Below are 22,199 nucleotides of genomic sequence, written 5' to 3'. Positions count from 1 at the left end.
TTCTCCCCCCTTATAGATGGCACCCTCTCTCCCACCTCTATAGATGGCCCTCTCTCCCCCTCCCTCCTATAGATGGCCCCCTATCCCCCTCCCTCCTATAGATGGCCCCCTTTCTTCCCTCCTTATAAATGGCCCCCTCTGTTCCCCCCCTCCTTGTAGATGGCTCCCACTCTCCCCCCCTCCTTATAGATGGCCCCCTCTCTTCCCCCCTCCTTATAGATGGCCCCCACTCTCCCCCGTCTTATAGATGGCCCCCTCTCTCCCCCTCCTTATAAATGGCCCCCTCTCCCTTTCCTCCTATAGATGGCCCCCTCTCCCTTTCCTCCTATAGATGCCCTCCCTCAAAGCCCCCCTCCTCCTATAGATGGCCCCCCCTCCTCCTATAGATGGCCCCCCTCAACCCCCCCTCCTCCTTCCTGTGCAGGAAGTCACAGCCACAGGGATCTCTATGATGCGTGCGCTGCCGGGGATAGGATGTGACACCCCCAGCAGCCGCGCATCAGCCGAGGGCAGACAATACTTGCGGTCACAAGAGTCGTCGATGCCCCCCCTTGTGGCGGGCCGGGTCGCAGCGGCGACCGCTGCGACCCTGGTAGTTACACCACTGGATAGAGCCCCCTCCTCACTGCACATACACCGCTATGATGGATAGAGCCCCCTCCTCACTGCACGTACACCACTATGATGGATAGAGCCCCCTCCTCACTGCACATACACCGCTATGATGAATAAAGCCCACTCCTCACTGCACATACACCGCTATGATGGATAGAGCCCCCTCCTCACTGCATATACACCGCTATAATTGATAAAGCCCACTCCTCACTGCACGTACACCACTATGATGGATAGAGCCCCCTCCTCACTGCACATACACCGCTATGATGGATAGAGCCCCCTCCTCACTGCATATACACCACTATGATGGATAGAGCCCCCTCCTCACTGTACACACACCACTATGATGGATAGAGCCCCCTCCTCACTGCATATACACCGCTATGATGGATAGAGCCCCCTCCTCACTGCATATACACCGCTATGATGGATAGAGCCCCCTCCTCACTGCACATACACTGCTATGATGGATAGAGCCCCCTCCTCACTGTATACACCGCTATGATGGATAGAGCCCCCTCCTCACTGCATGTACACCGCTATGATGGATAGAGCCCCCTCCTCACTGTACACACACCACTATGATGGATAGAGCCCCCTCCTGACTGTATACACCGCTATGATGGATAGAGCCCCCTCCTCACTGCATATACACCACTATGATGGATAGAGCCTCCTCCTCACTGCATATACACCGCTATGATGGATAGAGCCCCCTCCTCACTGCACACACACCACTATGATGGATAGAGCCCCCTCCTCACTGCATATACACCGCTATGATGGATAGAGCCCCCTCCTCACTGCACATACACCACTATGATGGATAGAGACCCCTCCTCACTGCATATACACCACCATGATGGATAGAGCCCCCTCCTCACTGCATATACACCACTATGATGGATAGAGCCCCCTCCTCACTGCTACTCCTCCCAGCTATGTGTCACATGACTAGTCGGTCCTCTAATTTAATGCAGCGTTTATACGGAATGATAATTCGCCCGATTGTACGATTAACGATTTTGAAGTAACAATGTGTTTTTCACAACGATCAGTGTTTAGACGGAACAATATATCGTACGGAAAAATCGTTTTGCGATCGCTTAAGCCTATCTCACACATAGGTTAAATCGGTGAAATACTGTTTACACGGAACGATCTGCAATTTTTTTGCAAACGACCAAAGACGATTTGAGAACATGTTGAAAGATCAAAATGACCGATTTCTCGCTCGTCGCTTGATCGTTCGCTGTGTTTACACGTACGATTATCACTCAAATGTGATCGTTATCGCGCAAATTAGAACAATAATCGTTCCGTGTAAACGCAGCATAAGTTTATGGAGCCTGACTTTTTCACACACAGAGCGGGGAGCACACACGCTGTGGCGCGTCCTCTCCCCACTTATTCTCATGATCAGAACAGGTCTGAACATTCAGCTCTAGGTCAGGGGTGAGGAACCTTGGCTCTCCATCATCCATCATACCTGGACAGCTTGTCTAGGCACGATGGGAATTGTAGTTTTGCAACAACAGGGGGGTTAAGGGGTTTGACACCCCTGGTTTAGATACTTATCACCTATCCTGGGGAGTGTCATTGGGGGGAGGACTTTAAATTTACAATGCAGAACTGTAAAAAACAATGCTGAGTTCATATACTTTTAATGTTTTATAATGTTACAGCAAATGCAAAGTTATGACATGATCTGAGGGGGCTCATGTGTGTTGTACTGCATTGAAGGCTCAACACCTACCAAAATGGCGGCACCCTGTATGCGACACATTCCTCAAGACGCACATCCTACGCAGCTTACCCATCACGCTCCGCCCATTTGCTCAGTGATTGGAGAAGGTAATTGCCATTCAACGTGATAAACAGTTACTGAGCCAATGAGAAAAGGATATTTCTTAAAATAACATGTTCTGATTGGGTAATAGTTTTCGGCAGGAAATAGAGACGACGAATCAGATAAGGACAAGGGGGAAAGTCGTTACGTCAGAGCAGCGAGCTTAGCGTCCGCCATTTTGTGTTGTAGTGGCCATCTCCGAGATTCAGCCGAGACGGAAATCGGTGAGTGTGAGGTAAAGAAGCATCCAAGTCTGACTACGAGACCGGAAATCGCTCTGAGCGGTGAAGGCTTAAACCGGAGGGCGCGACACAGGCAGCGGGCGGACGAGGCTTCGGTGACGGCAGCGCGAGCTCGTGACCTAGGAGTTTCCTGTATGAGCCGTGTGGCTGAGGTAACGGCTGCTGAGCACTGCAGGGCGGAGGCCTCTATAGGAACGGGTTGGGGCTGTTGTGTGTCGTCCACCTTGTAGCTGTGAAACTACATCTCGCATCATGCCCTGACAGGCCGGGGGAACAACTACATCTCCCATCATGCCCTGACAGGCCGGGGAACAACTACATCTCCCATCATGCCCTGACAGGCCGGGGAACAACTACATCTCCCATCATGCCCTGACAGGCTGAGGGAAAAACTACATCTCCCATCATGCCCTGACAGGCTGAGGGAAAAACTACATCTCCCATCATGCCCTGACAGGCAGGGGGAACAACTACATCTCCCATCATGCCCTGACAGACTAGGGAACACTGGGCCTCCGTTATGAGAACTGTCGTTGTCTGTAGCAGCCAATCAGCGCTGAGCTCTGATCCTCCACTGTTCTAAGTGATTTGCTGTCTCTTTAGGAGGTAGAAGTGCCCCTTTATAGCGACTGGAGAGAGAGAGGAGGGCCCCCTTTATAGCGACTGGAGAGAGAGAGGAGGGCCCCCTTTATAGCGACTGGAGAGAGAGAGGAGGGCCCCCTTTATAGCGACTGGAGAGAGAGAGAGAGGAGGGCCCCCTTTATAGCGACTGGAGAGAGAGAGAGAGGAGGGCCCCCTTTATAGCGACTGGAGAGAGAGAGAGAGAGAGGAGGGCCCCCTTTATAGCGACTGGAGAGAGAGAGAGGAGGGCCCCCTTTATAGCGACTGGAGAGAGAGAGAGGAGGGCCCCCTTTATAGCGACTGGAGAGAGAGAGGAGGGCCCCCTTTATAGCGACTGGAGAGAGAGAGAGAGGAGGGCCCCCTTTATAGCGACTGGAGAGAGAGAGGAGGGCCCCCTTTATAGCGACTGGAGAGAGAGAGGAGGGCCCCCTTTATAGCGACTGGAGAGAGAGAGAGGAGGGCCCCCTTTATAGCGACTGGAGAGAGAGAGAGGAGGGCCCCCTTTATAGCGACTGGAGAGAGAGAGAGGAGGGCCCCCTTTTATAGCGACTGGAGAGAGAGAGAGGAGGGCCCCCTTTTATAGCGACTGGAGAGAGAGAGAGGAGGGCCCCCTTTATAGCGACTGGAGAGAGAGAGAGGAGGGCCCCCTTTATAGCGACTGGAGAGAGAGAGAGAGAGAGAGGAGGGCCCCCTTTATAGCGACTGGAGAGAGAGAGAGGAGGGCCCCCTTTATAGCGACTGGAGAGAGAGAGAGGAGGGCCCCCTTTATAGCGACTGGAGAGAGAGAGGAGGGCCCCCTTTATAGCGACTGGAGAGAGAGAGAGAGGAGGGCCCCCTTTATAGCGACTGGAGAGAGAGAGGAGGGGCCCCTTTATAGCGACTGGAGAGAGAGAGGAGGGCCCCCTTTATAGCGACTGGAGAGAGAGAGAGGAGGGCCCCCTTTATAGCGACTGGAGAGAGAGAGAGGAGGGCCCCCTTTATAGCGACTGGAGAGAGAGAGAGGAGGGCCCCCTTTTATAGCGACTGGAGAGAGAGAGAGGAGGGCCCCCTTTTATAGCGACTGGAGAGAGGAGGGCCCCCTTTTATAGCGACTGGAGAGAGAGAGAGGAGGGCCCCCTTTATAGCGACTGGAGAGAGAGAGAGAGAGAAGGGCCCCCTTTATAGCGACTGGAGAGAGAGAGAGGAGGGCCCCCTTTATAGCGACTGGAGAGAGAGAGAGGAGGGCCCCCTTTATAGCGACTGGAGAGAGAGAGAGGAGGGCCCCCTTTATAGCGACTGGAGAGAGAGAGAGGAGGGCCCCCTTTATAGCGACTGGAGAGAGAGAGAGGAGGGCCCCCTTTATAGCGACTGGAGAGAGAGAGAGGAGGGCCCCCTTTATAGCGACTGAACCATGCACTCTGTCTCATATCATTAAAGTGACTGTACCACCGGGCCCAGGCTGAAGCACTGGAGGCGGGCGGGCGCACCCTTAGTGGGAGGAAACCCCTGCCCCTCTATGATAGGCTTCCATTGATTCTAATGGAGTTACGCCATGGAGGGGCTGGGATTTCTTCCCACTAAGGGTGGGTCGGCCCGCCTCCAGTGCTTCTGCCTGGGCCTGGTGTTAGTCACTTTAAGGGGGTTTTCAGCTGTGGCATACCCAGGCCTAGTCAATTTAAAGGAGTAAGTCAGCGAAATCCAAAAAGGAGAGGAAGGCGGGGGGTGCGTGAAAATAATAAAGTACACTTATCCGTCCCTGTGTTTCCGTAGCGCTGACACACACTGGATGTAATTTCCAGCTGGAAACTGGGGACGTCTCATACCCAACTCTTCCAGCTGCAACGTCACTGCCCAGCTGAGTGATTGCCTGCTCAGCCAATGACTGGGCTTGTGTCCTGCACCAGTCACTGATTGGCTAAGCGGGCAGTCACTCAGCCGGGTATGTGATGATGCAGCTGGAGGACACTGCCACAGGACTACGTACTACTTAAAGTAAATCTGTGCCCCCCTGACCACCAACCAAGCTGGCAGCACCGCTGATTAGATATCAGTAAAAAAAAAAAAAAAAAAAAAACATACAGGACTGACCTTGTTGCCTTCTTGTGTTTTTGTTTTCATAAAAAATCCCTGTTGTTTCTGTGTTTAGTGTCAAGGAGGCGGAGTCTGTTGTTCTCTGGGCCCTAGCACCCCTACACCTTACTGTGCTGTATGGCTGACCCTTTGCATAATCAGCATATAGCACAGTGAGGTGTAGCAGGGCTGAGGCTTGGGAAACTGTAGGCCCTGCCTCTTTGACACTATTCACGTAAAAAATTACGGCGTATTCTACAAAGATATATCCTGAATGCTTTTATTGAAATCTTTCCAGCAGGGCCACCAGCTTGGTAAGCAGTCAGGGGTTACAGATTCACTTTATAGGGAATCTATCAGCAGGTCAGACATATCTAATGTGCAGGTAGTCACAGGCTGTGTTCACACATGCAATAACTCAATAAAAATGCATCAATTCATTGCAGTAATTGATCATGTAATTACCATTGCGCCAACCGTCTTTGCATTAACGCAATGAAACTCCATGTGTGGACATACCCTAGGGCAGTGGCTGATTATCGTTCTGTGTAATAAACACAACGATCAGCCAATGACAACGATCATCGTTGATATAGGTTTGGACCTATAATTGTCGTGCACCGACCATGCATCGCTACGTGTAATAGCGGTGCGCGGCTGACGATTTACAAAGCGCATACATTACCTATCTATGGTCCAGGGCTCCTCTTGTGGTCCGCTTCTCCCTGGGTCCCGCGCGCTGCGGCTTCAGAGTGGCCTGTCTAAGCTGACGGGACTCGGGAAGAAGAGGACCGCAAGGGGAGCCCTGTATGTAGTACGATGTCCCTGCAGCCCTTGTTAAACGATTATCGGACCGTTTAATAGGCCCAGTAAAGAATCAGCGCTCTTTTATAGTTATTATTGGGCCTCCATCGGCCCATGTAATAGTACCCTTAGGGTGGTATTACACGGGCCGATAGGGGCCCGATAATACCTGTGAACGAGCGCCGATCTGCTAGACCGGCGCTCGTTTACTGGGCCTATTACATGGCCCGATAATCGTTTAACAAGGGCTGCAGGGACATCATTTCCGATGTCCTTGCAGCCTTTGCTTAAACTATATACATTTACCTGTCCACGCTCCAGGGCTGCTCCTGCGGTCTTCTTCCTGGGTCCCGCCCGCTCTAGCTTCAGAGTGGCCTGTCAGCTATTACACGTAGCGATGCGCGGTCAGCGCCCAACGAATATAGGTCAGACTCTATATCAACGATCAGCCGATCGTTGTCATCGGCTGATTGTTGTATTTATTACATGGAGTGATAATCGGCCGAATCGGGCCGATTATCGTTCCGTGTAATAGTACCCTTAGTCTAGGAGCCATCCTCTGCTTGTTGAGGAAAGATGTTTTCTTTACCAACGAATTCATTCTTTACTGTAAGTGCAGTGAGATTATGGAACTCTACCAGAGGAAGTGGTCATGGCGAATGCGGTAAAATACATGCACACTCAATAAAATACATGCACACATTTCTGGAGTGTGATATTACAGGTTATAGTCACTAGACTCTGGAGAGGGGATTTAGTCAGGAAGGAATTTGTCTATTAAAGTGAGAAAAATCTCTTCTACTTTTATGGGGTTTTTAGTCTTCTGAATGAATACTGAACTGGATGGACATGTGCAGTTTGTTGGTTTTCAGCTGTATGAATTGCGTTACAATGTGTGTTTCATAGAAGAATAGTAGACAGGATGTTTTGTCTGATGGCTCCTTACCCCAGCGCTATGTGTAGCTGGTATATTTCTGGGGCGGCCATCTGTCTGTGTTCCTACAGTATATATAGATAGTTGGTAACATAATAACGTGTTTTCTCCTCTCATTTGTCTGCAGGTTACTCTTGAACAGTGCGATGTCTAACAACCATGGAGAGCAGCTGAATCCTGAATGGTAGGAGTTCTTGAAGTTATATTCTGTGCACATACTGTAGACATGGCTGGGGGGGGGGGGTCATCAAGGCTTGTATGCCAGTTTTCTGGTATAAAGCTGCATTGCTTTGTACAATCCTGATTTTTATTAAACGTTTGTGCCTTTCCTGTGTTATAGTCACTTTTCGGACAATAAGCTTCCACTATAAGGGCCCTATTCCACTGGACAATTATCGTTCAGATTATCGTTAAATCGTTTGAATCTAAACGATAATCTTTCGGTTGAAATGCAGTTAGCGATTAACAACTGAACGAGAAATCGTTGATCGCTTTATAAGACCTGGACCTATTTTTATCGTTGCTCATTCGCAAAACGTTCGCATTGAATAAGACGTCGTTCGGCGTTCGCAGTAGATACGAACGCAATAGCGAAGAAGTGGCAAAGAAAAACGATCGCAAATACGATCATAAGTAACTATTATCGTTCCATGGAAATAAGTGAACATTTTCAGGTCTTTCGCAATAGCATGCGTTTGAGATCGTTAACGATTATGAGAACGATAATCGTCGGGTGGAAAAGGGCCCTAAGTGTGGAGTGGCTTAAGTGAAATTTTTTGCCCGATTTAATATATGTGCAGTAGATGGCGCACAAACCACATGTAAAAAAAATGATAACCCCACCCTCCCCCAACACATGTATCCTACATATAATATAAAAAATTGCAGCACTCCAAATGTAGGTAAAAAGTGTTTGTTTTTTTAGCAAAATGTTAGCAAAATGGCAGTGTTTTGCTGAGTAGAAATGTCAGTGTTTGTGTTACATCTGCCATTGAATAACACTTAGTTTTAGCCTTCATTTAGACTACTGCCATTTATATTTTTGTGTTAACAGAAATGTAATCCTATTCTATATACAGGGTTCAGCAGTACAGTGGAAGTAGAGATGGTGGTTTAGAGACACCGATGCATGAGAATCCAGAGTGGGAGAAGGCACGGCAAGCTCTGGCAAACATAAGTAAAGCCAGTGCGGGGAGTGCTACAAAAGGAACGAATGACGGCCAAGCTAATGCACAGGTAAAGGCCCACTTTAGCCCACTCCTGCCTGTTTGCAGCTGCCAGAGGTGGTCAGAAAGCAGAAATCTGCTCAACTGCTCAGTTGCGCAAACTGCTTATGAGCTGTGAATACGCCATAAGTGTCACAGATTTGAATACCTGATGTTTGGGGGGAGGGAGGGGGGGGGGCGGCATTCACATGTTCCATCGGAAAGGTCTGTGCGCGGAAGATGTACTACAGACCGGAATGCAGAACTCACGCATCACGACTTATGATGCCAGGAGCTCTGAATGAAATAGTTTAAATCTGTGTACTGACACAGTGATTGATAAATCTTGGCCTTTGTGTGCATCGCCAACATCATTGTGATATGAACTTCATATTTTCAGTGTTAGTACTTTGTGCCCAGTTTCCCTCTATAATAAAGTTACTGTACAGATAATTTATTTTCTTTTGCAGTATTCCGCATCACAGAATGACGCAGCAGTGCAACAGCAGTATTACCAGTGGTATTCACAGTACAATTACCAGTATGCTTACAACTACTATTACCCAATGGTAGGTGTCTCATCTGTTCACTGTTGTTGGAAATGTTTTGTAATTTACTAGGAGCTCTTCATTAAGTGTTGAGCATGTCTCTGACCGTGCCTTCCAGCGGCAGCCAGACTTCAAGTTCTGAGATGGTTGAGAAACTGCATCACCTAAGACAAGGATAGATGGGAATGAATCCACCATTACTATGGTGTTTAAAGTGTGTTACAGGAATGTCCCACAAAGTATCATAAGCGAACATGATATGAGACTGCCAAGATTGAGAGGACCCAGGTCACCAGATACATTGTTGCAGAATATATTGCATAATATTGGAGATGATTTTTTTTTTTTTTTTCACTTTTTTTGTAGCAGAATATGTACAACGGATACAATAATCCTGGTCAGTATGGTATGTCGGGCAATTACCAAGGATCAGGATCCCAACAAAGTCAACAAGCTGCGCAGCACCAAGGAAGTATAAATCAGGTATGGTAGATGTATCCTCTGTATTGAAAGACCGGTACCGAGATTAAAAAAACACTATACATGCACCAGGAAACCCCACACAGTTGCATCCTGTTATACCTGATTTGTATAGTAAAATATATGGAGATCAGAGCCTTTATGCTAGTATGCTTGACCATAGTAAACACATTAAAGAGGACCTGTACCCAACCTACAAGAAATGAGATATTCCGATTATTAAATAGCTGCAGGTGCCCTCATTATACAAATGAATACGCATTAAACCGTAATGCACACGACCCCCTTTCTAATCCAATGCTGGTCAAGCACATTGCGGTCTCATGTGTTTGTAGTAATGAAAACCTGATCCTCTACTTGCTGTGTGGAATTCACTGCAAATCAAGCAGCAGGCCTGATAACAGGTACACTTTAATAGTCAAGTGGACATGAACTTAATTTTAATATTGGGAGAGAAGATCAGGCAATGGGTGAGGTTAGGCCAGTGTACTCGGCTACCACGGGTGACCCCCATAGAAAATGAATAGAATACTGGTTGTATGCATTGCCGCTTCATTCAACAGGGAGAGTAGGGTCCTTGTTCTAAAGATCAATGAGGGTTTCAGCTGTCGGGACACCCCACAAACAGTTATCCCTTTTCTCATGCATAGAATGTATCCCTCTAAAACACGCATGACTACCGTGTAACAAAAGTAAGCATTGCTGTATTAACCACTATGTGTCTGTTAATGCTGTAAAAGTGTGTTTGTTTGGCTTTTCAGCCTGGTGTTCCTGGTCTAGAGGAAGGAATTCCATACTCAAATATGCAATCTCAATTGTCTGCCTTGAATAATCAAGCTGCATCACATCACCAACATGTCAACCATAATCCACAGTCTGGTCCGCAGAACACCACAGGAGGCAACCAGCCCTCTGCCCAACATTCATCCAGTAATGCCAGCAACTATAACCAGCATTCTTACAGTGACTCTCCCAAACCAAAGAAAGGACAGCAACTATGGAACCGAATGAAACGTAAGTGGCCTCATCTCCAGTGCAACCTGTAATAGAGCTGCATCACTGAAATAAGTGATCTCAGGCAGAAAACACCCAACAGGAGCTCTTGGACAATTGGTGCAAAATATATATATATATATGTGTGATTAACACTAACTTAATTTTACTTTTTATGCAGAAGCTCCAGGTGCCGGTGGTCTGAAGTTTAATATTCAGAAGCGTCCTTTGGTGATGTCCAATCAGAACTTTGCACCTAATGACGGCGGTCTATCCCAGCAAGCACGCATGCACCACCACATGTTACAGCAGCAAGCAGAGAAGAGCCACGAACACAGGTGAATATTTTTGTAGTTATCCGTTGTACTTTTTACTCTTACCTCATTGTCTGTATTCCCTGGTATCTCTGATAGAGCCTAATGTTTCTTCAGCACTGTAAAACTGTTCTGTTGGCTCCCAAATTGTCTAAAGTCTTGTCACTCCTGAATAGTAGATTGTCATGTTTATTTCATTAATTGGCTACTTTTAGGGTATATTCACACGAACGGGCTCGCAGCGAGATTCTCGCTGCGAGCCCGGCAGGTCCTGGCAGTTCCCATACACTACATACTTGCTGCGGTCTAAACGACCGCAGCGAGTATGTAATTCTGCCGCCCTTAACCCCTTCTGCTCCCGCCCGGCTCCCCCGCTGTAAGCATACTTTACCTGTCCTCGCTGCACGGGTCCGGCGTCCTGCTCTCCCGTCCGGCCAATCATTGGCTGCGGCTGGGAAACACACTAATTGGCCGGACGGGAGAGCAGGACGCCGGACCCGTGCAGCGAGGACAGGTAAAGTATGCTTACAGCTGGGGAGCCGGGCGGGAGCAGAAGGGGTTAAGGGCGGTATAATTACATACTCGCTGCGGTCGTTTAGACCGCAGCAAGTATATAGTGTATGGGAACTGCCAGGACCTGCCGGGCTCACAGCGAGGATCTTGCTGCGAGCCCGTTCGTGTGAATATACCCTTAAGGTTTAGTTGAAGATTCTGCTCCTAAATCATTACTGAACCCACTGACTGTCCACAACAATGCAGCTGAATAGAATAATATATACCCTGTTCACTTGCAGAGTCCTTCAGATTTGTTAAGTCATGACCTTTTTTAACTATAGAATAGCCCCCATTGAGTTATGAAAATGTCACAACCAAACCGTAAAGTGTGAATATTGCCTTACTACTTCAAATGGATCTTTTTTTGCAGCAGCAGCACTGCTTCCACAAAGCCGGAGGATTGGCCCCCAGCCATGAAAGAATATGTGCAGCGCTGCTTTACTGCATGTGAGAGTGAAGAAGACAAGGATCGTACAGAAAAGCTGCTAAAGGAAGTCTTGCAAGCAAGATTACAGGACGGTTCAGCCTACACCATTGACTGGAGTAGAGAACCGCTGCCAGGGTATGGAACGATGCTTTTTCTGCTTCTGCAATATGGACTATTATATATTTAGGGAGAAATATCTTTTGTAATGTAAACACACTGAACTGGCTGTAGTAGTGTTGTCCTCAATAGTTCTGTCACACAGTGTGGTTACTGCTTTCCCATGGCACTATAGTGTTATCAATACTTTTCTACTCTTCAGTCTTCTAGCTTTTTCATCTGCCTATATTGAAACTGTTTTAGGTTGTGTCTTATTAAGGTTTTTTTGGGGGAGGCTTTACACAATTTGGCCTGGAGCAGGTAATGGGAGGACTAAGAAATAAAAATCAATCAGGGTTTAATCCCCATACACTTGCCTTAGTGGTCATGTTTAAAAAAAAAAAAAAAATGCATGTGACAGCTGAGGACAGTGAATGGCTACAGTGTCCTCTTCTGAGTTGAATCCGGGCACTTCCCACTGGTAAAATGCTGGGGAGGAGGAAAGTAGCTTTTTAACTGTTTTTGTAACCAGAGACCCCTTGAACTTTGTTGTACCATTCTATTTTTATTTTTTTTTATTTTGTAGTAAGGATAGTGTAAAAGAAAGTCCAAAGAAAAAGCGATGGGAGCAAAGTACTTTGCAGTCTTCCCTTGGCAGCACCATTACCGTCACCCAGTCCTCCCGAGGTGGTGTCAATAACAGTACTAGTACACTAAGGGGACGTGGTAGCAGCTTTCCCACAAGGTTCGGGAACAGGAATGTGTTCATGAAAGACTCCAGTTCCTCTTCAAGCACTGGTTCAAGGTCAAGATCCAGGTCGTCTTCACGCTCCCCTCACAGGCGATACCGCCGAAGGTAAGAAAGCATAATGAGTTCCTAGTTTAAGAAGCACAGTCTTTGTTATAAAGTTCTGTTTAGTTACTTGTCTTGTCTTTTCAGTGATTCAGACTCTGAAAGCAGTTCAGGAGGCGAAAGTCGGTCAGGTGGCCGCAGGAACTTTCAGAAGGGACGAGGCCGGGGTGGACACATGGATCGAGGACGAGGACGGAACCAGCGGGGCAAAAGGTACGCAATAGAATTCTGTGTCATATAAATTGTCATTAAATTTGTTGAGGTCATAAAATGCTAGAAAATGACAGCTATCGCCATTCTCTTGGTGGTTGTGATGGTGTCAGTGCTAATTATTGATAAAGTGGTTATGTCTCGTCAACTTCTTATTTTTTATTGAACCTCTTAACGACACATGACGGGTATACCCGTCATGCGGCCGTTAAGGGTAAACAGAGAGGGCTCCCGGCGTGAGCCCTCTCTGCAGCCCGTGGTCCCCAGTTGCTATGTGCAGCCAGGGACCGCAGGTATTAGCCGGCGCAGCCGATCGTTGCGGCCGGCCAATACCAATTAACAATTCAAATGCAGCTGTCAAAGCTATGTGGCCCCTGTCCCTGGTGTCCCCCCCCCCCCCCCCCCCTCCCCCCGCGATGCGATCACGGAGGGGAGATCACTTGTACTGAGCCGGCCGGGGCTCAGCGTCGCTCTAATGCTGTTCCTTGCTCGGCAATCTATTCAGATGGTCTGCAGCAGACCATAATAATAGAGCCATGATCTGATGGATCATGGCTCTATTATATACAAAGGATTGATCTCAATGGAAGATCAGTGCTGTGTATATAGAAGTCCCCCAGGGGGCTTCATATTACTGTAAGTGAAAGTAAAAAAAAGTGTTTTTAATTAATAAAAAAATCCCCTCCCCTAATAAGTTTGAATCGCCCCCCTTTTCCCATTTTACAAATAAAAATAAACATGTTTGCTATCACCGCGTGCGTAATCGCCCGAACTATTAATCACATTCCGGATCTCGCACGGTAAACAGCGTAAGCAATCCCAAAGTGCAAAATTGCGCATTTTTGGTCGCATCAAATCCAGAAAAATTGTAATAAAAAGCGAAGTCGCATATGCGCAATCAAGGTACCGATAGAAAGAATACATCATGGCGCAAAAAAATGACACCACACAGCCCCATAGGCCAAAGGATAAAAGCGCTATAAGCCTGGGAAGAGAGCGATTTTAAGGAACATATATTTGTTAACAATGATTTGAATTTTTTACAGGCCATCAGATAATATAAAAGTTATACATGTTACATATCATTGTTATATATGTTCCTCAAGTCGTTACGATTACAAGTACGTTTTTCCATAGGACACACGGCGTAAAAATGAAGCCCCCCCCACCCCAAAAGAAAAATTGTGTTTTTTTTTTTCAATTTCACTGCGCATATAATTTTTTTTCTGGTTTCGCAGCATATTTTATGGAAAAATTCAGCCTGTCATTGCGAAGTACAATTAGTGACGCAAAAAATAAGGGGTCATGTGGGTCTGTAGGTGTAAAAATGCCCGGTCCTTAAGGGGTTAACCTATCAATCAGATATGATATAGTAGTAACAGACTATGGCTACTATCATTGAGCGTGAGGGGTCCCAAATCCCTGTAGTTGTCAGATAAGGTCCTGGCATGTGCCATTGTTCTTAGATGGTTGAGTGAGTACGTTTGATGGTTTCTGATGGCACTATTCATATCCATGTATTGTCAATTCTATGCCTTAGACAGTTTAGTTGACACCAGTTTCCTTTATCCTTGTTAGGAATGAGCAAAACTTAAACAAACGAAACCGCAAAAAGAACATGACTATGGATTTCGAAGATCCTGAAAAAGATTTCAAAAAAGAAAGGCGAGCAGCACGCTTCCAGCATGGGCACACTCCAAAAAAGCTGCGTGTTGAGCCTTTAGTTCTGCAGATTCATAATCTAGATGATTCGGGTAATTTGGACTGGAATGAGCTAAAAATTGTGGGAACTTCACAGGACATCACGAAAACTTACCTACGTTTGACCTGTGCTCCAGATCCATCAACTGTTCGGCCTGTTTCTGTAAGACTTCAGATCCTTTTTTTTTTCTTCCTATCTTACGTATGTTATGAACTCAGTAGGTGTATCCATTATACTTTTTACCAGTGCTATGCCTGTAGTAGAAATCTTTGTGCTATCCTGAGCAGTAATAAAAATAAGAGGTAGACTATATATGCATAGTTGTTGTCACTGAACATGTGAAAGGTTTTAAATGTTAGTTTTATTAGCACTTATAAAGTTATTCTTTGATTTATAGGTCTTGCGAAAGTCTTTGACAATGGTAAAAGGCCATTTTAAGGAAAAACAAGACTATGCATTTGCATGTGAGCAGTTGAAATCAATACGTCAAGACTTGACGGTATGTGCCTTTAAGGGGGTCTGGTCAGGGATCTAAGGGTCCTCTCATATTTTTAGTGCTTGTTCTAAAGCTCATGTCTGCTTTACAGGTCCAGGGCATTCGTACAGAGTTTACTGTCGAAGTCTACGAGACCCATGCACGGATAGCACTGGAGAAGGTATGCTGTCTGCTACATTTAAAACATTTGTTAGAGGAATAGAACTCTGGTCTAAGGCATTTTTCACCTATCCTTAGCCCTTTGAGCGTTGCCATCAGTGCCAGAGACTTTGAATTCAGCAGCACAGTGCATGCTCAGCCGCCGCACCATTCAAGCTACTCTTAGCCCTGATCTTGCAGCAGCTGTAGGGGGAAAAAATATACTTTTAGACCAAAATGGTATGAAGGCACCATATGATGGAAGGGGGGGACGACTCAATTTATTGAGGTGGATCTTTTACTGTAGACAATAATTGTTTGCTTTCCCTGTCTTACACAAATGCTGGGAAAGCTCTTAGTCTGGCTATGAGAGTTGTGCATAAAGCATGAGTCTTGGGCTTTCTATACGAGTCCTTGCAGTATTTAAAGGGGTTATTCAGGCTTACAAAAACATGGTTTTTGTAAGTCAGTTTGGCTGTGGTTTTGCAGCTTAAAGGGGTACTCCGGCCCGGGGATATTTTTTTTGTTATGGCCGGGGAGGGGGTGGTTATGGACGGCGGAGGTCACTTACCTAACCCCTTCCAGCGCCGGGTCCTGGATCGCGCCGCCCAGTACACCCGTCCCGCGGCTGCTTCCTGGTGTGAGCTGCCGCATGAGACGTGACTTCTCAAGGCAGCTCAGCCATTCAGCGGCTGAGGCGGGACTTTGCTACGGCCGCTGAATGGCTGAGCTGCCTTGAGATGTCATGTCTCATGCGACAACTCACACCAGGGAGCGGCTGTGGGACGGGTGTACCGGGCGACGCGTTCCGGGACCCGGCGCTGGAACCGCGGAGGTAAGTGACCTCCGCCGTCCATAACCACCTCATCCCCAGCCATAGCTGAAAAATACCCCCGGGCCGGAGTACCCTTTTAACTCCATTGAAGTATTCCTAAACTCAGCATCTCCCATTCTACCCTATGCTGCCCTTCTGATGACTTTAAAAGCAAATATACCATAGGAAATTAGGTTGATGCAGACCTTTTAATGAAAGCTGTTTTTGTTTTTTTTGTTTTTTGTTTTGTTTTTTAATATAATATAGGGAGACCATGAGGAATTTAACCAATGTCAGGCCCAGCTGAAATCTCTATATTCAGAAAACCACCTTACTGGAAATATTGGAGAGTTTACAGCTTATCGCATTTTGTATTACATGTTCACAAGAAATTCTGGGGGTAAGAAAATATCCTGTAAACTTCAGCTGCTATGTTCCAGTTGCAATGCACATTTGGTTTCCCTCTCCTGGTCCAGTTTGCATTTGCCTGGTTTATATGTATTATTTTTTATTCCTATATCCAAATATAGGAATCCTATTATGCTTTGCAATATAAAAGGGGGCCTTTATAACAAAATGGATAAGTATGGTGTTGGGAGGGTATGGCACATAGACCTTACAAGCCTTGCAAATGTCATAGCTGTATCCAAGCTTTTGCAGTCTGATTATTTTTATTTTTTGTCTTTTATTTCATTACTTTTTTTTTCTTTTACAGATATAACTACAGAGCTAGCACATTTAACTAAAGAGCTGAAGGAGGACCCATGTGTTGCACATGCTCTTGCACTTCGCAGTGCTTGGGCGCTCTCAAATTTTCATCGCTTTTTCAAGCTATATAGAGAAGCACCTCGCATGTCTGCTTATCTCATCGACAAGTTTGCAGAGAGGGAGAGGAAGGCAGCCCTTAAGGCCATGATTAAAACGTATGTGCGGGCCGCCCACTTAGTGTACTTAATTCAGCCTTCTTCTTTCAGCTTTTCTGGCATGCTTAATTTACCTGTATTTTTACAAGTTAGTATGGACAGGTAGATAACTAGAAATGCCTTGGTGCATTCTCTAACTATGGCCTAGATTGTATCTAGGTGCTCATGCTTTTCGCAAGCCTAGACATAGACTGACTTAGTCTGTTCTCTCCTTTATAAGGGATAGAAGAAGGCAATCGTCGAGTGCCATTTTCAGGTTACGTCTGCTAGAATGTGGCCTTAGCCAACATATTTGTTGTGCATTTTGACAGAACTAAGGGTGCCTTCACACGTATTTATCGCTGCATGTTTGGTGCGATTTTTACATGCGAGTATTGATTTTCACATGATTTTCATGCATGTAAAAATCGCACCAAAAACGCAGCATTAAATACGCAGCGATACAGTACGTGTGAGCTACCCTAAAATTGGTTTCTTTGTTACTACAATGACTATAGAAAGGTCCTCTTGTGGATCTCTTATAAGAATATAATAATTAACTCTCAAATAGTGTTCAGGCCGGGGCTGTAATCAATAACCTGGGCCTTTTTTAGTGCTAGAAATGAGTAGTTCTCCCAAAAAGTGGATCACATGTCAGTCACAGTTTTAGTAAGTTCTCTTACCTTTTATGCTCCTGATGGAGACTATAACTATTAAAGTATTGACCTTGTGATCTCCAGGAATATTTCTTGGAGCGCCAACCTTTTTTCTCTGGCGGATTAGCTGAATTTTTGCACCAAAACAGAATGTTCTCTGCCTGAATGAAGTCGTCATGATACCAAAGGCTAGAGATAAAATTAGAATGTAAATGTTTTGCTGGTATTCCAGGCATCACAATAGGAATAGCAGATTATACATCTGATAGATGCAAGTACAATGATATAAAATACATGCTGATGGAATAACTTGCTAGAACTGTTCCAGAGTAAATTTTGGAATAGTGTGTTTTTTGTTTTTTTGTTTTTTTATTTTCCCCCTTGCAGGTAAGTAGTGTGTGTGTGTGTGTGTGGCACTGCATTAAAATTTTATACAGTATTTGCATTTTACAATTGTGTGATGTTTTGTTAGGTCATTCAGGCTACTAAATGTATATTTATGTCTTGTGTCCCACCAGCATTGCTTTCATGTATATGGGTAACTTTAGAAATACTTTATTAACCCTTTCACGACCTGTGATCATTGATGCCTCAATGCCCAGGTCGTGATTTGACATCAGCTTATGGGATCATAATGATCCCGTAGCTGATGTCCTTATGTCTGCCCCCTCTCCGCTGTCCCCTGTCATAATCTTGTGACAGCGACAGGGGAGAGGGGAGGGGGCAGAGCGCCTGACGTGCGTCCTGTCTTCCCTCCTGTCTCCCGCCGGCCTCCGTAGCTAGAAACCGGAAGCCTCAGGCTACCGGTTTCTATGGCTACTATGGGCTACCATGGCGACCAGTTTGCAGAGCCCCGATAGACACCGGAGAGACAATTCACCCTCTGTAGAGGGAGAATTGTCTCCCTGGAGCCCTATAGATACTGCGGTCTTGCTGACCGCAGTATCTACAGGGTTAACTCTCAGCACCGGAGCGCGGCTATCACTGATAGCCGGGACCCGCTGCGGATGACACAGGCGTAGCTCCTACGCTTGTGTCATTCTGTGCAGTAAATCAACATCGCTGCAGCACCAAGCATAGGCTGTAGCGAGGTTAATTTACTGTGCAGTGGCGGGAGGAGGTTAAGATATGTTGAAGTAATTGAAAAGAGCCTCCTGGTGAGGATCATAACCAAGAGGGTATCGGTGTCTGATATGGTAGAGTGAAATGTGTCAGTATTTCAGCTGTTGGGGTACATTTTGTATGGGGACAAGAGTTGAAGTGTTTTTACCTTTTGACAGCCAGCATAATTGTGTAAATTTAAAGGAGTTTTCTCAATTGTCTACTTATATTACATGTTAATCTTAAGTTACAGACTGGGGAGTAATCCTTCTATTGCCAGTGAGCATGTTCAGGTCCCCATTTTGGCTGTTGGCAGTGCTTGCAGTCCCTGCTTTGGTAGCTAGATCTACTATTGTCCTAATAGTTTGAGGTTATTTTCCATTATCAGGACAGTATGCACTTAATTCATTTCTGTGGGTTCTCCTAAAGGTAAAGGAAATATTTCCAGTGTTCTTTGGAGGTGTTGATAATATAGTTCCTTTAATCCACTAACACATAATACTGTAAGGTCGGGTACAGACATAGCAGGTTGGCATTGAGCTTTTATTACTAATTAACATCTGCAGGAAAATTGGGCGAGCTGCAGATTTTCATACCTGTTGTAGGAAGACCCTGCATTTCGTCCCTTTTTAATATACAGATTTTCTGGGGAAATTATCACAGAATTGCAAAATCCACAATGGAAATGATCTGCCACATCTAGACCTAGCCTAAAGTTGTTTTCTGTGCAAAATAGATTGCTAAGCTGTCATTGCTAAATTGTAACTGATTGGCGGCGGGGTGCCCATCAGCGGACAACCTATTCACTAGGTAATGCGGGTGCCAGTGGCAAATAGCTGATGGGTGAGGATGCTGGGTGTCGGCACCCCACTGATCGAGTGAAAAGTTATCATTTGGGTAATTCATTAGTCTATTTTGCCCAGAAATCCCCTTTAGTGGGACTCTGCAGTGACAAATATTTCCCCTCCCACCATATAGGGCTGGTGGTGGTTAATGGCTGCCCAGCTCCCTGTGCTTACCAGGCGCTCTGTTCCTCCGATAAAGAGCCATTTTGGTTCCCCGCTTCTGCCCGTGTGACTAGCCAAATTACAGTGGGGTTTATGAATGGACCAGATGTCACTTTCCAGGTTTAAGTAGAGTGACACATGGCCCAGACTCTGTAGAAGCCTTTTACCCTCATCAGCCTTATGCTGGGAGGAGAAAATACAGTTGTTGCTGGGCTGCATAATTTTTTTAATTTTTTAATTTTTTTTAAATTATAGTTTAACTCTTCAGACTAGGTACTTGTTAGTTTTTATAATGAGTTAGTTCTGCATACTTAGTGACTGAAGGTGGGTATGTGTTCTTGTGGTGTAAAACTTTGTATTGTGGAACACAAAGTCAAATATTGTCAATACTTGCTCTAACATGTTTTTTTTTTCTCTTTGCTCCTTTTCCCTCCACTACTTTTTTTGTTTTGATTCTTTTTAGTTTTCGACCGGTGCTACCAGTTTCCTACGTCCAGTCAGAGCTGGCCTTGGAGAGTGAGGAGGAGTGCCAGAATTTCCTGGCTTCTCTGTCTCTTGTGTATGCAGGGAACGACACCAGCAAGATTGACTGCAAGCAAAGCTTAGCAGTCTTGCACAACTTCTAAAAAGCAGTTTTCTTCTTCTACCAGAATCTCCCAATGTGTTTTCGGACACATGAGTAATCTCACACTGTGTGTGTGCATGTGAAAGTCCACATTTGGATCTGTTTGCTCTATAGTAAATACCTCTGGATCAGAGGGTATAGGCCAAGACTGGGCATCCCAAACAAAACAGTGTTGGGTTTCTCTGTTTTGCCAGATTGATTCGGAGAGCCACGTTAGGGGTTGGTAGTTTCCTATACTCTGTTGACGGACATGCAGTTTGTCAGTAATCCCTTTCTATGTATATATATTTATATATGGCACCATCAACATGAAGTTAGCAAACAACATCAAATCGTCAAGAACGTTTTGCAAGCTACCGATAGAAGTGTTTAGTCAACTTGTTTCCTGTCATATGGATTTAGATGGAAGATACAAATGTCGGCAGACGATATAGCTGTGTAGAAGCCGTTGTATAGCCTGTTCAGACCACTTGTCAGCAGTACATGATCATAAGAAGGAACCGTTTGTCCTCTTTACTGTGTCCTCAATATTAGTTGTCAGATGGGATGTACTAGCTTTGTAGTAAGCTATGTATATAATTGTAAATAGGGTTTTCATTTTGAAGTGGGTACAACTTTTTTTTTCTACAATGTTTTGTTGAGTCTGTTCAACCTTCTGGTTATAATCAGAAACTAACAATGTCTCAGTTTCTTTTCTCTCTTTACCTCATGTGCACAAAGCCTCTGTCCACATGCTGCACAAGACACACCACCTATGTGGCTCTGGGGAGAAGGCATCAAACACAGGAAAAGTCAACTCAAAGATTAGGAGAAGTGACACAAGATCCATACGCTGCTCTGCCTTTCCAGAATTATCAGAGACTTGCTAAAGTAAAGAACTTTCTAACACCTACAAGTCTGCTAAAGAAGCAAGAAGTCTACACTGAATTAAAGTAGAAGAGAATCCTGCTTTTATTATGGGAATCACCTGCTGCTGCTGGAACCTGTGAGAAGATGTTTGTACAATTATTCTTTTGAGATCCCCTCTCCATTTTTTTTCCTCTATTCCCCCTTTCCCTTGCTGAACTAGAGTTAATCTCTTTTTAATTTTTTTTCCCCTCCTTTCATCAGGTAAATATTAAGTAATAGCATTTGAACCCGCTCTTCCCACTTTTTTTTTTTTTTGACTAAAGTTTCTCTTTGTTCCCCTCTTTTCTCCACCCATATTCCTTTCTTTTTTATTTTCTCCCATTTTGAGGATGTTATGAGATATTGTGCAATAATGAGCAGTTGTCTATCAAGTGCTCCTTTCTTTGCAGATGTTTGTTTTTAATTTTCCTTTCTCCCCAAATAAATTTTTTTTCTCTGAGTTGCATCTACCTTGTGTGTGTGTTTTTTTTTTTTTTTTTATAGATATTTAACCTCTTAAGGACATATGACGTACCGGTACGTCATATGTCCTCACTTGCACTTCAAAGCGGGGCCGCGCGGCGGCCCCGCTTTGAAGTGCCGCGATCCCGGGTGCCGCGAGTAGCCCGGGACCGCCGCTATTAGCGGGCACGGTCTGATCGCCGTGCCCGCTAATTAGCTAATCGGAGGCAACGTTTTCCTGGTGTCTAGTGGGGGAGATCGCTCCTCCGGGACCTTGTCCCGGAGGAGCGATCTCCGTTACTGATGCCGGCCGGGGACGCGTCCAAGATGGCGCCGTCCTCGGCTCGGCACTCGTTCGTTTTCGGCTGCAGCAGCCGAAAGCAAACGAGTGCCGATCTCATGGATCTCTGCAGCATATCTATGCTGCAGAGATCTCAATGAGAGATCCAAGTGTATATACTAGAAGTCCCCTAGGGGGGCTTCTAGTATATGTGTAAAAAAAAAAAAAAAAAGTGGTGTTAATAGTAAAAAGCCCCCTCCCCTAATAAAAGTCTGATTCACCCCCCCTTTTCCCAGGTTTTAAATAAAAGTAAACAAATAAATAAATAAA

At 45.6% G+C, this 22,199-nt stretch overlaps 1 protein-coding gene across 1 annotated transcript; it reads left to right on the top strand.

Annotated features, from left to right (window-relative positions):
- Window positions 1-2,615: 2,615 nt before the first annotated feature.
- LENG8 (leukocyte receptor cluster member 8) lies at window positions 2,616-21,597 on the top strand. The gene is made up of 16 exons (XM_069949069.1): window positions 2,616-2,861; window positions 7,245-7,301; window positions 8,197-8,353; window positions 8,793-8,891; window positions 9,237-9,353; window positions 10,112-10,364; window positions 10,525-10,681; window positions 11,583-11,774; window positions 12,322-12,591; window positions 12,676-12,801; window positions 14,377-14,662; window positions 14,898-14,999; window positions 15,088-15,156; window positions 16,216-16,348; window positions 16,664-16,871; window positions 20,078-21,597. The coding sequence occupies exons 2-16, from the start codon at window positions 7,264-7,266 to the stop codon at window positions 20,238-20,240; spliced, it is 2,370 nt and encodes a 789-aa protein (XP_069805170.1). The 5' UTR covers window positions 2,616-2,861; window positions 7,245-7,263; the 3' UTR covers window positions 20,241-21,597.
- The last annotated feature ends 602 nt before the right edge of the window (window positions 21,598-22,199 follow it).

Source organism: Dendropsophus ebraccatus, chromosome 12, assembly GCF_027789765.1.
Source record: "Dendropsophus ebraccatus isolate aDenEbr1 chromosome 12, aDenEbr1.pat, whole genome shotgun sequence".
Taxonomy (NCBI): Eukaryota; Metazoa; Chordata; class Amphibia; order Anura; family Hylidae; genus Dendropsophus; species Dendropsophus ebraccatus.
This window is presented reverse-complemented; position numbering and strand designations above follow the sequence as displayed.